Source organism: Cnephaeus nilssonii, assembly GCF_951640355.1.
Source record: "Cnephaeus nilssonii genome assembly, contig: SCAFFOLD_46, whole genome shotgun sequence".
Lineage (NCBI taxonomy): Eukaryota > Metazoa > Chordata > Mammalia > Chiroptera > Vespertilionidae > Cnephaeus > Cnephaeus nilssonii.
Window position 1 is genome coordinate 4,155 of NW_027645402.1, and position 12,606 is coordinate 16,760.

Sequence of the window (12,606 nt, forward strand, 5' to 3'; positions counted from 1 at the left end):
ACCTCAAGGTCTCCACTGGCCCTCATGTCCCCGGCCCCTTTCCTCGTGTCCTCTTTCCCATCACATCCTGGCGAAAGCAGGGATGGAAATTCAGCTACAGGGGGTTCTCCTTTTGCCAGGCAACCGCTGTAACCACACAAGCTGGTTAGAGCCGTGATACAGAGTTCTGCTCAAGGTCTTTCCTGGCCACGTACCCCAACAACCACTGTGCCCTTCACAGCGGCTGGAGCAGGGAGGGAGAATATGCCTGCAGGTCTCTCCTTGCCCACTGACTCATGACCCCCTTAAAGGTGTGTTTAAAGGGGATAAGTAATTTGTCTCCTGTTCTCTCCTCACCGCCTTAGCCAAACACCTGCTCTGCCCCTCACATACTGGTCTCAAGGCAGAATGGAAATGTTGTCCCAGGTCTACTACATTCTTCCCCAGACACCCCTCATCTCCTTCATAGCTGGTTCAAACCAGGATAGAAAACCTGCCTCCAGCTCTCTCCTCGTCCCTTACCCCAGGACTCTCTGTGCAACTCACAGAGCAGATGACAGATATGGATGATAAGAATAAAGATCCCTACTATAAAGGGCTCCTGATGAATAACTGAGCTCAAATTTAGCAACAACAATTAAAAAAAAAAAAAAACAACAGAGCCTCGTGTTCATTTCTACACTGGGACTTCTCATACAAACTCAATTCAGGGAGTGACTGCAAATGTCCTACTACATTACACTCACTAATCAAGTTGTCTGAAGTGAGCAAAGAGGAGATGCCAGGACCAGACCAGAACACACAGACTGGAGCACAGTGGAGCTGAACTGTGTCACCTGAAAGGGAATTCACTCACGGCAGCCTGACCCCAGGGTTCCTCAGGGCATGACAAGGACTCTAGTTGGCGTTGAGCTAAAGGCAAGCACCATCATTAACACACACCAGACAGCAGAGCCAGGCTCTGGACCCCAGAAACAGACCCCGGTCCCCACAGCAGCCCACGAACCAAAAGCTAAACCTCAGACATAAAGCCAGACCTTGGGCCGTGAATGCCAGACACCAGGTGCCAGAGAATGACACAGGACATCTTACATCAGGCCCTGATGTCATAGCTGCACGTGGGCCCCACACAGGAATGCAAAAAACCAGCCACACCCAAACAGAACCCAGAACCCAGACAAAGAGCTAAACACAATTCTCCCCGAGACCACAGACACTGCAGTCGGAACTCAGATCTGTGTTTAGGAACCCAGGCCCCTAAGTAGGCACTGGACACCAGACACCAGTTACCAGATGCTAGACACAGGAGCTGAACCACAGGCCCCAGGCCTCACACTGTCAGCAGGGCTCAAGAGCAGGGGCCCAAGAGTTAGAAAATAATTAGAACTGAATTATAATAAAAATACTACATTACAAGACTTACAGAAAAATGTGCAATCTTAGTGCACATGTTAGGGAAAGAAACAAGCTGAATATTTACAAGTTTTACACCCTTCTTGGAATCTAGAATAGTAAATTAAATCCACAGAAAGCAGAGGAAAGGAACTGTGCATGTAGAATTGTCTGGAAGGGCATGTACTTAAAACAAAAGCAGATTTTACCTCTTGGGGTGAGGTTTTGAATTAATTGTATATTTCTGTTTAGTTTAAGTAGGCTGCAAAAAACAAAGCCATTTTCATTTTAGAAAGAAAAAAAAGGACTAGAGGAAAACATGGGATAGTGAAAAAGTATAAGAACCTGGATTGCTGTGGTGAGAACACCAGAGGCCTTTTCTTTGGGCACCCAGTTTGTCTCCTGGCAGTCAGAGGGGGAAATTATTCCAAACGTTTTAGACCACATTCGCTCCTTTTCTCATTTGCACTTCTTCATGTGTAATTGCAGCAGTTCTGGTAGAGGGAACTCCTCTAAGGCTTTGGTCTCTAAAATTGATCTGAGCCTGGGTCTGCATTTACAAGCCATGTTCTTCTGGACATGGAACAAACCTCTTAGGGTCTTTTTTCATTACTAATAAATTTATCATTTTTATAGTTTTCCACTTCATTGTTGAAAAATTTAGGCTTAAGACTCAGCTCTTGTTTCTGAAAGCCTGTAATGTTGGCCCTCGCAATGCTCAAGTAAACTGGGACCAGAACTGTACACTCCTAAATCCACTGTCCAGTCTACAGGATGAGCTCACGGAAAGGTGGTCCATGGTTGGTCTCACTTAAATTGGCACCTGAGACTTGTACCCCAGAAACAGTCCAGGCACACTTTTCTGGTCCTCACAGGCTGGCTGTACCTGCTCCCACCCCACCCCCACCCCCAGCTCACCTCAAGGCCCCCTCACTAGGCCCCATTGCTCACCTCATGTTTGGCCTCATCCCTTGTCTGCCTCACTACTCACCTGAGGTGTGGACTTCGGACTCTGGGTCGTCCTGGCCCAGCTTCTCATTTCAGGTCCTGGGTTGCCATTGTCAACAATTGCTGGGAAGAAGAATCTCAAGGAATTGACGGAGAATTGCAGTTTTTCACCTTGTTTTATACATTACCATCAAAGGAAGTGACTCACATGAAATCCACTGGTGATAGATTAGGGAGGTGGGAGAAAGCAAAGAGGGGGAACCTTGGGATGAGGTAAAAAGTAAAATGATAGACATATACTTCTTTTACTTAGGTGGGTGCAGGATAGTTAATAGTCCAAAATTAACATGATAAAAATAACAATGAGGGAAATTATGGTCTCCGCCCTGATGCATTGGTTGTGCCCTGAGGGGTCCAGAAAAGAGGAAGTTACAAGTTACCCTGACCTGCCCCAAGATATCTTAGATGCAAAAAGACAATAGGCTCAGTTAGACCAAAGTTGATCTTTGTCAGGGGATATACTGGCCTAGGACATGACTACTCACCATAAACTGCTTTTAGTTAAATTTTAATTTCAGACCATCCTTTGGTGTGACTTTAGGTCTCTGAGTTTGCAAGACTGTCATGCAGGCCTTCCCTGAGCTTGTCAGGTCAGCACATGGCCCCTTTGGTCCACAAGAACCAGGAGAGGCAGCCAAAGAGGAAGTAGTTGTCGGGGTTTACCCTGTGCTGCCAATATTTTGTTTGATGGGTCACGGGATAAAGTGAAAGCCAACAGTTACAGGACACTTACTCTACAGGACAGACAGAGTTATATCCACTCTCATTTAATCCTCCTAAGCACATTCTGAGGTATGTTTGTCCATCAGCCTTCTGTGAGTTTGGTTTCTGGGTAACGGCCTCCAAAAGCCTGATTCGCTCTGGGGACCTGATGATACTGAGGATCTGAACTTGCAAAGTTAAGAGTTGGGACATGGGGACTCCACCAACATGCAGCTGCCCAGGATGCCAGGCTGAGGCAGACGGCTGGGCACAGAAGAGATCATCTGTCCCAGCCCTTGGTCGACCCAGGCAGCTTTTCAAAGTCATTCGTTGCGAGATACGAGACTCCAAATATGCAAACTCAGATCGGAACAGCGACATGCCATGGAGGTCCAATGAGTCATCTCTGGAAACCTGAACTGCTTGCATGATACATGCTTCACTTTCGAGGCTTGTAAATAGAAACAAGAATGCGTTCCACTAAAGCAGGTGATGTGTCTCAAACAGCTTATGGGGGCAAAAGAGGGCATGGGGCAGGGGAGTGCATTGGCAAGGATTCTAACTGCTCAGGAAAGAAGAGCAAAGCCTGCTGCCCCAAAAAAGCATCTTGATGGACAATTTGAAACTTAGATCATTGACATCACAATCTTGCCACAATATATGAATATCTAAAAGGAGAGAATCATTATTATTCTAACTGCACTCTGAGCTGATGAGTCCAGAACGCTATTGCCCTGTGTGTGGCCTGTGGCATGAGGAGCACCCATCCGCTCTCTCAGTCGTCTAAGCCAGCAGGGCGGGCGGGGCTGGCGCGAACAAGGATGACAAGCTGGCTAAGTGACTGGTTTGGTGATTAAACCCTTTATTACAGTCTCAAAAGGAAAGCCAGGCCTAGCAACTTTGATAGTGAAATATTTCTACCTTCCTCCAGACTTGAATACTGATTCAGAGATGTAAGTTTATAGCAACAAAGAAATAAAAATGGGTGTTGAAGATCACAGACAACTTGTCAAATAGTACATACCTAGGATCTGGAAGACAGTGAAGAGAAGGGGAGGGAGACGGGAGACGCAGACACACCGAAGCTGACCTTGGAGGTCGTGGGAGGCGGACGCTGGAGTTGAAGGCACTGGGCCAGCGACGCCAGAGGCCACCACCAGCGGCCCCGCCCAGCGACCCCAGAGACCTCAGACGGAAAGGGGTCCCGCAGGCACCTTGATTTTTGACTTCTGCCATCTGGACTCTCGGGGAATGCCTTTCTCTTCTGGTAAGCCACCTCGTTGGTGGTAGCGGGACAGGGCGAATCTAGGAAATGCATAGGATGCCGTCCTTAAGACGTGCTGCACGACGTCTGTCTCTCAAAACCATTTAATCGAATGAGGTCAGTTTTCCTGTAGATGTGATCACAATCTCGCGTGAGCGCCAAATATCATACGCAGACCCGAGCCACGAGGAAAACAGCCACGGTGAATCTCCCAGACGTGGATCACTCGGCAGAAATCTTGGTAGCCGACCTTGTGCTGCCACGTGTTCGCGTGTTCGTCCGCGGTCTCCCTGGCACACTCGTTGATTGAGTGCTCTGAAGGAATCCATGAGCACGCCCCTCCCCCCACCTACCACCAGTCGCCTCGCTCCACACACCCCCCCCCGCCCCCACAAGTCCCTGCATTCTCATAGACAGCGCTCCTTGCAGGACGTTCCCTGCCCCCCCCCGCCTCCCCCCCCCCCCCGCCGCCCCCGCTACCCCCTCGGGTCTCCCCAGACCTGGGGAGGTCCAGGCACCTGGCTCTGCCTTCCCCAGAGGAGGCTGCGGGGCGGACACACACACACACACACACACACACACACATTGGCGCTCATCGACCAGCAGAGGGCGCAACGGGCCTGCCGAAGCGTTTCCTGGGCTTAGAGAGGACTTGGGAGATTCCGAAGGTGCCCAAGGACCCCCGCAGGACACCTTCTCCACGTCTTGCAGGGCGGCACCACCGTTTGCTGGGTCGGAGAGGCGACCACACATGTTTAGACAGGATCGGGTGGGCCCAGGACAACCCTCTTTGGCAATGGCGGACGGACGCGGGGGCTGGGGGCTGCGGTGCAAAACCTGGAGGACGCTGGAGCAGCTGGTCACACATTTCCCGGCCTCTCCAGGGTGGCAAGAGCAGTGACAGCCCACCAGGGAGGGGTTGGAAATGTTTTGTGGGCTCTCGTGCGCCACACAAGCCTCCCCGGCTGTGCCGGGCTGCTGATCCTGGGATCCTGGGAGGGCGCCGGGGCGTTTGCCTGCAGTCGTGGCCGCCCTGCGGGCATGATCCACCCGGGTTCACATCAGTATAGCTGGGCATGCGCCTCGGGAGGGGGACGTCGAGCCATTCCAGAGATTAGTCCCAGGAGTGGAGACCCAGCTCCTCCACGGGGCAGAACTGGGGCCTGGGAGTGCAGGCAGATTTGGGAAGCGGAGGCCAAGGGCTGATGGGCTGATGGACTTCAGGACGCGGGGCACGTGAACAGAGAGACTAAAATCAATGCGCACAACCACGCCCCTTCCTCCTCCTCCCACCTTCCTCCTGTCGCCCCCTTTCTCTCGCCCCTCACCCCCCTACATGGGTTCAGGAGTATCCAACTTTGCCAAAATTGCGATTTTGTGCCGCCCATCACTGACCCTTGACCCGGCACCATGGAAAGTAACCCCCCCCCACACACACACACACAACTTCCACACACCCTCCCAATGCCCCCCGCACCACGCCCACGACGCCCGCCCTCCCCCCCCCCACAACCCCTCAGCGCTCAGCCCGAGGCTCTCCCGCAGGCTCCTGGGCCACTCCTGCTGCTGGCATCACTGGCACGCGGGCACGGACCTGTGCCCCTGCTTCTTCTTCTTCTTCTTCCTGTTCGCCTTGGCTCCCCCTCTGGGACCAGGGCCTTGGCCAGTGCCCTTGGCCCCCCCGGGGAGGACGTCCCCGGCTGGATGGTTGAGCAGGCGGTCGGCCGTGCCCCCTCGGTCCCGGGACTGGTGAATGAGGACGGCTTCGGCGGGCACCGCACGCGCGACCTCCCTGAGGTTGGACTGAGGCTTGGGCCGGGATGGCTCCTGGGGCCGTCGCCGCTGCTCTAAGCTGGTGTGCTTGACTGGCGCCTCTCGCGCGGGCTCCTCGGACCCGGGACCCGGGAAGTTGGGGGCACTCTCGGGGCCCCGTTGGGTCGACGCCGCGACCTTGTGCTCGGTCCCGGGGCATGTGGGTTTCCCACGGTCTCCTTCCAGTTCACTGGTCTGGACGTAAAAGAGCACATAGGCGCGTTGGCTCAGGGCCTCAGAAGCGTCGCAGGCGGTCACCTGGGCGTCGTCCATCTTGAACCACCGGCCGCCCGCGGTTCGGACGTAGCAGAAGTAGTGGCCGCTGTGGCAGGTGCGGCCCGAGTGGACCAGCACGGCGTAGAGCCGGTACAGCAGCGGGCCCGCGCGGCGCCCCTGGGACAGGTAGGGCCGCAGGTCCAGGTGCTCCGGGTAGCGCACGTCCCGCTCCACCTTGCTGTCCGTGAGCGCCGAGAACCGCTTCAGCACGAGCGTGAGCACCCTGGAGGCCGCGTGCAGGCGCAGCGTCTTGGTGGCCGGCACCTTCCGGCGGCACTTGCCGCACTGGTAGCCGTCGGCCCCGCCCAGCCGCTCGGGCCTCACCAGCAGCTCCAGGGCCTGGGTCACGCTCTGCGCCGCCTGGATGTCCAGGCCGATGTCCAGGTAAGGGTCCAGGGTGTCGGACACACCCTGGCAGCGGAGGCACTGGATCCGAGATCTCCAGTGGCCTCCAAAGACCCGACGGATCAGGGTGGCGTCCTCCTGGGAGGGCCGGCCCGGCGGCGACGGCGGCCGCTCCTCAGGCACACAGGCCCGCTGCAGGGCGTCCAGCGTGAACAGGAGGAACTCGTGGGCGTCCTCCTGCCGGTACGCGTGGAAGCCCGTGAGCAGCTCCCCCTCGGGCACGATGACGTCCCCGGGGTGCAGGAGGGCCCGGGTCACGTGAGCCTGCAGGGCGCACAGGGCGCAGGACGCCCGCCGCCCGCAGGCCCCCGAGTGCCGCCCGGACAGCAGGTAGCGGGCCAGGGGCGGGGTGTAGCTGAGGCACTGCAGGGCCGCGTTCGCGTAGCAGGTGTTGCCCAGGTTCTGAAGCCCGGCCCCCACCGCGCGGGGTCTCCCCGGGCTCCAGCTCCCACTCGGAGGAGGGGTGTCGGCGGGAGCCAGTGGGCCCCGCGGCGCACCCGCTCTCCCGGGGCGGTGGTGGTCCCTGAGGCCCGCGGGGGCCCCAGTGGACTTCCGCAGCCCCTTCACCGAATCCAGCGGATTCGACCTTCGGGGGTTGCCTGAGCTGAAGCTCCTCTTCCCGGTGCTCAGAAGCGGCCTCCATGTCCGCGGACAGGGCCTTCGCGAGATCTCTCCCCTGAAAGCTCCCTTGGAGAACGAAGCGTCCAGGGCGGAGGAGGTCTGAGAATGAAGGCCCCGGCCGCCCCACCCGCCCTTTTATAGGCCCAGAGCGTAGTGGGAGGAGCCACGAGCTCCACCAATCAGTGGCCCCCAGGCTTGATGGAATCAACTTTAGGGTGTGGGCCCTCCTGCCCCAGGCGGACACAGGCACGCCTTTCAGGTGGGATTAACGCAAGGGTCTGGAGAAAAGGTGCTCCTGAACAGAGGCTGGACTCCGCGCCCCACGCCTGGTGTTCCTCGAAGATAAGGGGAGGGGGACGGGAGACGCAGACACACCGAAGCTGACCTTGGAGGTCGTGGGAGGCGGACGCTGGAGTTGAAGGCACTGGGCCAGCGACGCCAGAGGCCACCACCAGCGGCCCCGCCCAGCGACCCCAGAGACCTCAGACGGAAAGGGGTCCCGCAGGCACCTTGATTTTTGACTTCTGCCATCTGGACTCTCGGGGAATGCCTTTCTCTTCTGGTAAGCCACCTCGTTGGTGGTAGCGGGACAGGGCGAATCTAGGAAATGCATAGGATGCCGTCCTTAAGACGTGCTGCACGACGTCTGTCTCTCAAAACCATTTAATCAAATGAGGTCAGTTTTCCTGTAGATGTAATCACAATCTCGCGTGAGCGCCAAATATCATACGCAGACCCGAGCCACGAGGAAAACAGCCACGGTGAATCTCCCAGACGTGGATCACTCGGCAGAAATCTTGGTAGCCGACCTTGTGCTGCCACGTGTTCGCGTGTTCGTCCGCGGTCTCCCTGGCACACTCGTTGATTGAGTGCTCTGAAGGAATCCATGAGCACGCCCCTCCCCCCACCTACCACCAGTCGCCTCGCTCCACACACACCCCCCGCCCCCACAAGTCCCTGCATTCTCATAGACAGCGCTCCTTGCAGGACGTTCCCTGCCCCCCCCGCCTCCCCCCCCCCGCCGCCCCCCGCTACCCCCTCGGGTCTCCCCAGACCTGGGGAGGTCCAGGCACCTGGCTCTGCCTTCCCCAGAGGAGGCTGCGGGGCGGACACACACACACACACACACACACACACACACACACACACACACGCATTGGCGCTCATCGACCAGCAGAGGGCGCAATGGGCCTGCCGAAGCGTTTCCCGGGCTTAGAGAGGACTTGGGAGATTCCGCAGGTGCCCGAGGACCCCCGCAGGACACCTTCTCCACGTCTTGCAGGGCGGCACCACCGTTTGCTGGGTCGGAGAGGCGACCACACATGTTTAGACAGGATCGGGTGGGCCCAGGACAACCCTCTTTGGCAATGGCGGACGGACCCGGGGGCTGGGGGCTGCAGTGCAAAACCTGGAGGACTCTAGGGCAGCTGGTCACACATTTCCCGGCCTCTCCAGGGTGGCAAGAGCAGTGACAGCCCACCAGGGAGGGGTTGGAAATGTTTTGGGGGCTCTCGTGCGCCACACAAGCCTCCCCGGCTGTGCTGGGCTGCCGATCCTGGGATCCTGGGAAGGCGCCGGGACATTTGCCTGCAGTCGTGGCCACCATGCGGGTATGATCCACCCGGGTTCACATCAGCACAGCTGGGCATGCGCCTCGGGACGGGGACATCGAGCCATTCCAGTGATTAGTCACAGGAGTGGAGACCCAGCTCCTCCACGGGGCAGAACTGGGGCCTGGGAGTGCAGGCAGATCTGGGAAGCGGACGCCAAGGGCTGATGGGCTGATGGGCTTCAGGACGCGGGGCACGTGAACAGAGAGACTAAAATCAATGCGCACAACCACGCCCCTTCCTCCTCCTCCCACCTTCCTCCTGTCGCCCCCTTTCTCTAGCCCCTCACCCCCCTACATGGGTTCAGGAGTATCCAACTTTGCCAAAATTGCGATTTTGTGCCGCCCATCACTGACCCTTGACCCGGCACCCTGGAAAGTAGCGCACACACACACACACACACACACTTCCACACACCCTCCCAATCCCCCCCGCACCATGCCCACCACGCCCGCCCTCCCCCCCCCCCAACCCCAACCCCTCAGCGCTCAGCTCAAGGCCCTCCCGCAGGCTCCTGGGCCACTCCTGCTGCTGGCATCACTGGCACGCGGGCACGGACCTGTGCCCCTGCTTCTTCTTCTTCTTCCTGTTCGCCTTGGCTCCCCCTCTGGGACCAGGGCCTTGGCCAGTGCCCTTGGCCCCCCCAGGGAGGACGTCCCCGGCTGGATGGTTGAGCAGGCGGTCGGCCGTGCCCCCTCGGTCCCGGGACTGGTGAATGAGGACGGCTTCGGCGGGCACCGCACACGCGACCTCCCTGAGGTTGGACTGAGGCTTGGGCCGGGATGGCTCCTGGGGCTGTCGCCGCTGCTCTCGCGCGGGCTCCTCGGACCCGGGACCCGTGAAGTTGGGGGCACTCTCGGGGCCCCGTTGGGTCGACGCTGCGACCTTGTGCTCGGTCCTTCTGCCAACATGTACACTTGTCTCTCCACTGTTGTACAGTTGAATGCTACTTTACAGTGAATTCTATTGGTTTCAAAGACTGGTTTAATGTGCACTTGCTCTATTCCAAGGATTTCTGCAGTGTACAACATCCTTTCTAGACTATAGACCTACATTTTGGATGTCTTTTCAACTTGTTCTCTCACAATTCTTTTATATTCATTATTATTTGCTCTGAATTACTACTGGTTTTTTGCAGTGTCCTATAATTTGCCTTCTACTCTACTTATGAGACTTCACCACATGTACAAACAACTGTATACACTCTTCTTTGAACTTGAGAAGCTATATACACTTGTCTCTAAACTGTTTTACAGTTTAATGCTACTTTGAGTGGATTCTAGTTGTTTCCAAAGCTGCTTAAATGTGCTCTTTGTTCTATTCTAGAATATCCCGCATTGTATGAAACACTTTCATTACTGTATGCTAACATGGTGATTTCTTTTCCCCTTGCTCTGTCACTATTCTGTTCAATTTATTGCTATTTTGCTCTTAGTTCCTAGTCTTTCTTAAAATGTCTTACAATTGGCTTTCTGCTGTAATTAGAGGCCTTACCTGCATTGTACAAACACCTTTCTATACTCTTCTGTGAAGTTGAGAAGCAATATACACTTGTTTCCCAGGTATGATTTACAGTTTAATGCTACTTTTCAGTGAATTATAGTGGTTTCTAAAGCTGCTTAATTTTGCTAACTGCTCTATTTCAAGGATATCCCACATGTACGAAACACTTTCATTACTATACCCAGAAATTGTGATGTATTTTCCCTTTATAATCTAACTATTTTGTTCAATTTACTGCTATTTTACAGTTAGTTCTTAGTCTTTCTTACAATGTCTTACAATTGGCTTTCTGCTGTACTTACCCGACTTACCTGCATTGTAGAAACAGCTTTCTACACTCTTCTCTGAACTTGAGAAGCATTATACACTTGTCCCTTAACTATGTTTTACAGATTAATGCTACTTTTCTTTGAATTCTAGTGGTTACAAAGACTGGTTTTATGTGCACTGGTTCTATTTCAAGGATTTCTGCAGTGTACAACATACTTTCTAGACTTTAGACTTACATTTTGATGTCTTTTCCTCTTTTTCTCTCACAATTCTGTTATATTCATTATTATATGCTCTGAATTACTACTGGTTTCTTGTAGTGTCCTACAACTGGCCTTTTTATCTACTTATGGGACTTCCCCACATGTACAAACAGCTTTGTACACTCCTCTGTGAACTGTAGAAGCTATACACACTTGTCTCTCAACTGTTGTACAGTTTAATGCTACCTATCAGTGAATTCTAGTGGTTTCAAAGACTGGTTTAATGTGCACTTTTCTCTATTTAAAGGGTTTTCTGCAGTGTACAAAGACGTTTCTAGACTACAGACTTACATTTTGATATTTTTCTACTTGTATTCTCACAATTCTGTTCAATTCACTATTATTTGCTCTGAATTACTAGTGGTTCCTTGCAGTGTCCTATAATTGGCCTTGTGCTCTAATTATAGGATGTCCCCACATGTACAAACAACTTTGTATGCTCTTCTATGTACTTGAGAAGTTATAAACACTTGTCTCTCAACTGTTTTACATTTTAATGCTACTTCGAGTGAATTCTAGTGTTTTCCAAAGCTGCTTAAATGTGCTCTTTGCTCGATTCTAGGATTTCCCGCATTGTATGAAACACTTTCATTACTGTATCCTAACATGGTGATCTCTTTTCCACTTGCTCTGTCATTATTCTGTTCAATTTATTGCTATTTTGCTCTTAGTTCCTCCTTTCTTACATGTCTTACAATTGGCTTTCTGCTGTAATTAGCGGACTTACCTTCATTGTACAAACACCTTTCTACACTCTTCTCTGAAGTATATAAGCAATATACACTTGTCTCCCAAGTTTGATTTAGTTTAATGCTACTCTTCAGTGAATTGTAGTAGTTTCTAAAGCTGCTTAAATGTGCTTACTGCTCGATTTCAAAGATATCCCGCATGTATGAAACACTTTCATTACTATACCCAGAAATTGAGATGTATTTTACCTTTATAATCTAATTATTTTGTTCAATTTACTGCTATTTTACAGTTAGTTCCTAGTCTTTCTTACAATGTCTTACAGTTGGCTTTCTGCTGTACTTACCGGACTTTCCTGCATTGTAGAAACAGTTTTCTACACTCTTCTCTGAAGTTGAGAAGCATTATACACTTGTTCCTTAACTATGTTTTACAGATTAATGCTACTTTTCTTTGAATTCTAGTTGTTACAAAGACTGGCTTAATGTGCACTTGCTGTATTTCAAGGATTTCTGCAGTGTACAACATCCTTTCTAGAAATTTGACTTACATTTTGATGTCTTCTCCACTAGTTCTCTCACAATTCTGTTATGTTCATTATTATTTGCTCTGAATTACTACTGGTTTCTTATAGTGTCCTAAAACTGGCCTTTATGGGACTTCCTCACATGTACAAACCACTTTGTACACTCTTCTGTGAACTTGATAAGCTATATACACTTTTCTCCCAATGTTTTACAGTTTAATGCTACTTTAAGTGAATTCTAGTGGTTTCCACATTTGCTTAAATGTGCTCTTTGCTCTATTCTAG

General features: G+C 52.9%; 1 protein-coding gene across 1 annotated transcript; it reads right to left on the minus strand.

Annotated features, from left to right (window-relative positions):
- Positions 1–5,917: 5,917 nt before the first annotated feature.
- On the minus strand, positions 5,918–7,481 carry LOC307096648 (ubiquitin carboxyl-terminal hydrolase 17-like protein 6; the record flags this gene model as incomplete). The annotated part of the gene is made up of 2 exons (XM_079800962.1): positions 5,918–7,289; positions 7,336–7,481. 2 exons carry the CDS (start codon positions 7,479–7,481, stop codon positions 5,918–5,920), a joined length of 1,518 nt encoding a protein of 505 aa, XP_079657088.1.
- Positions 7,482–12,606: the final 5,125 nt, after the last annotated feature.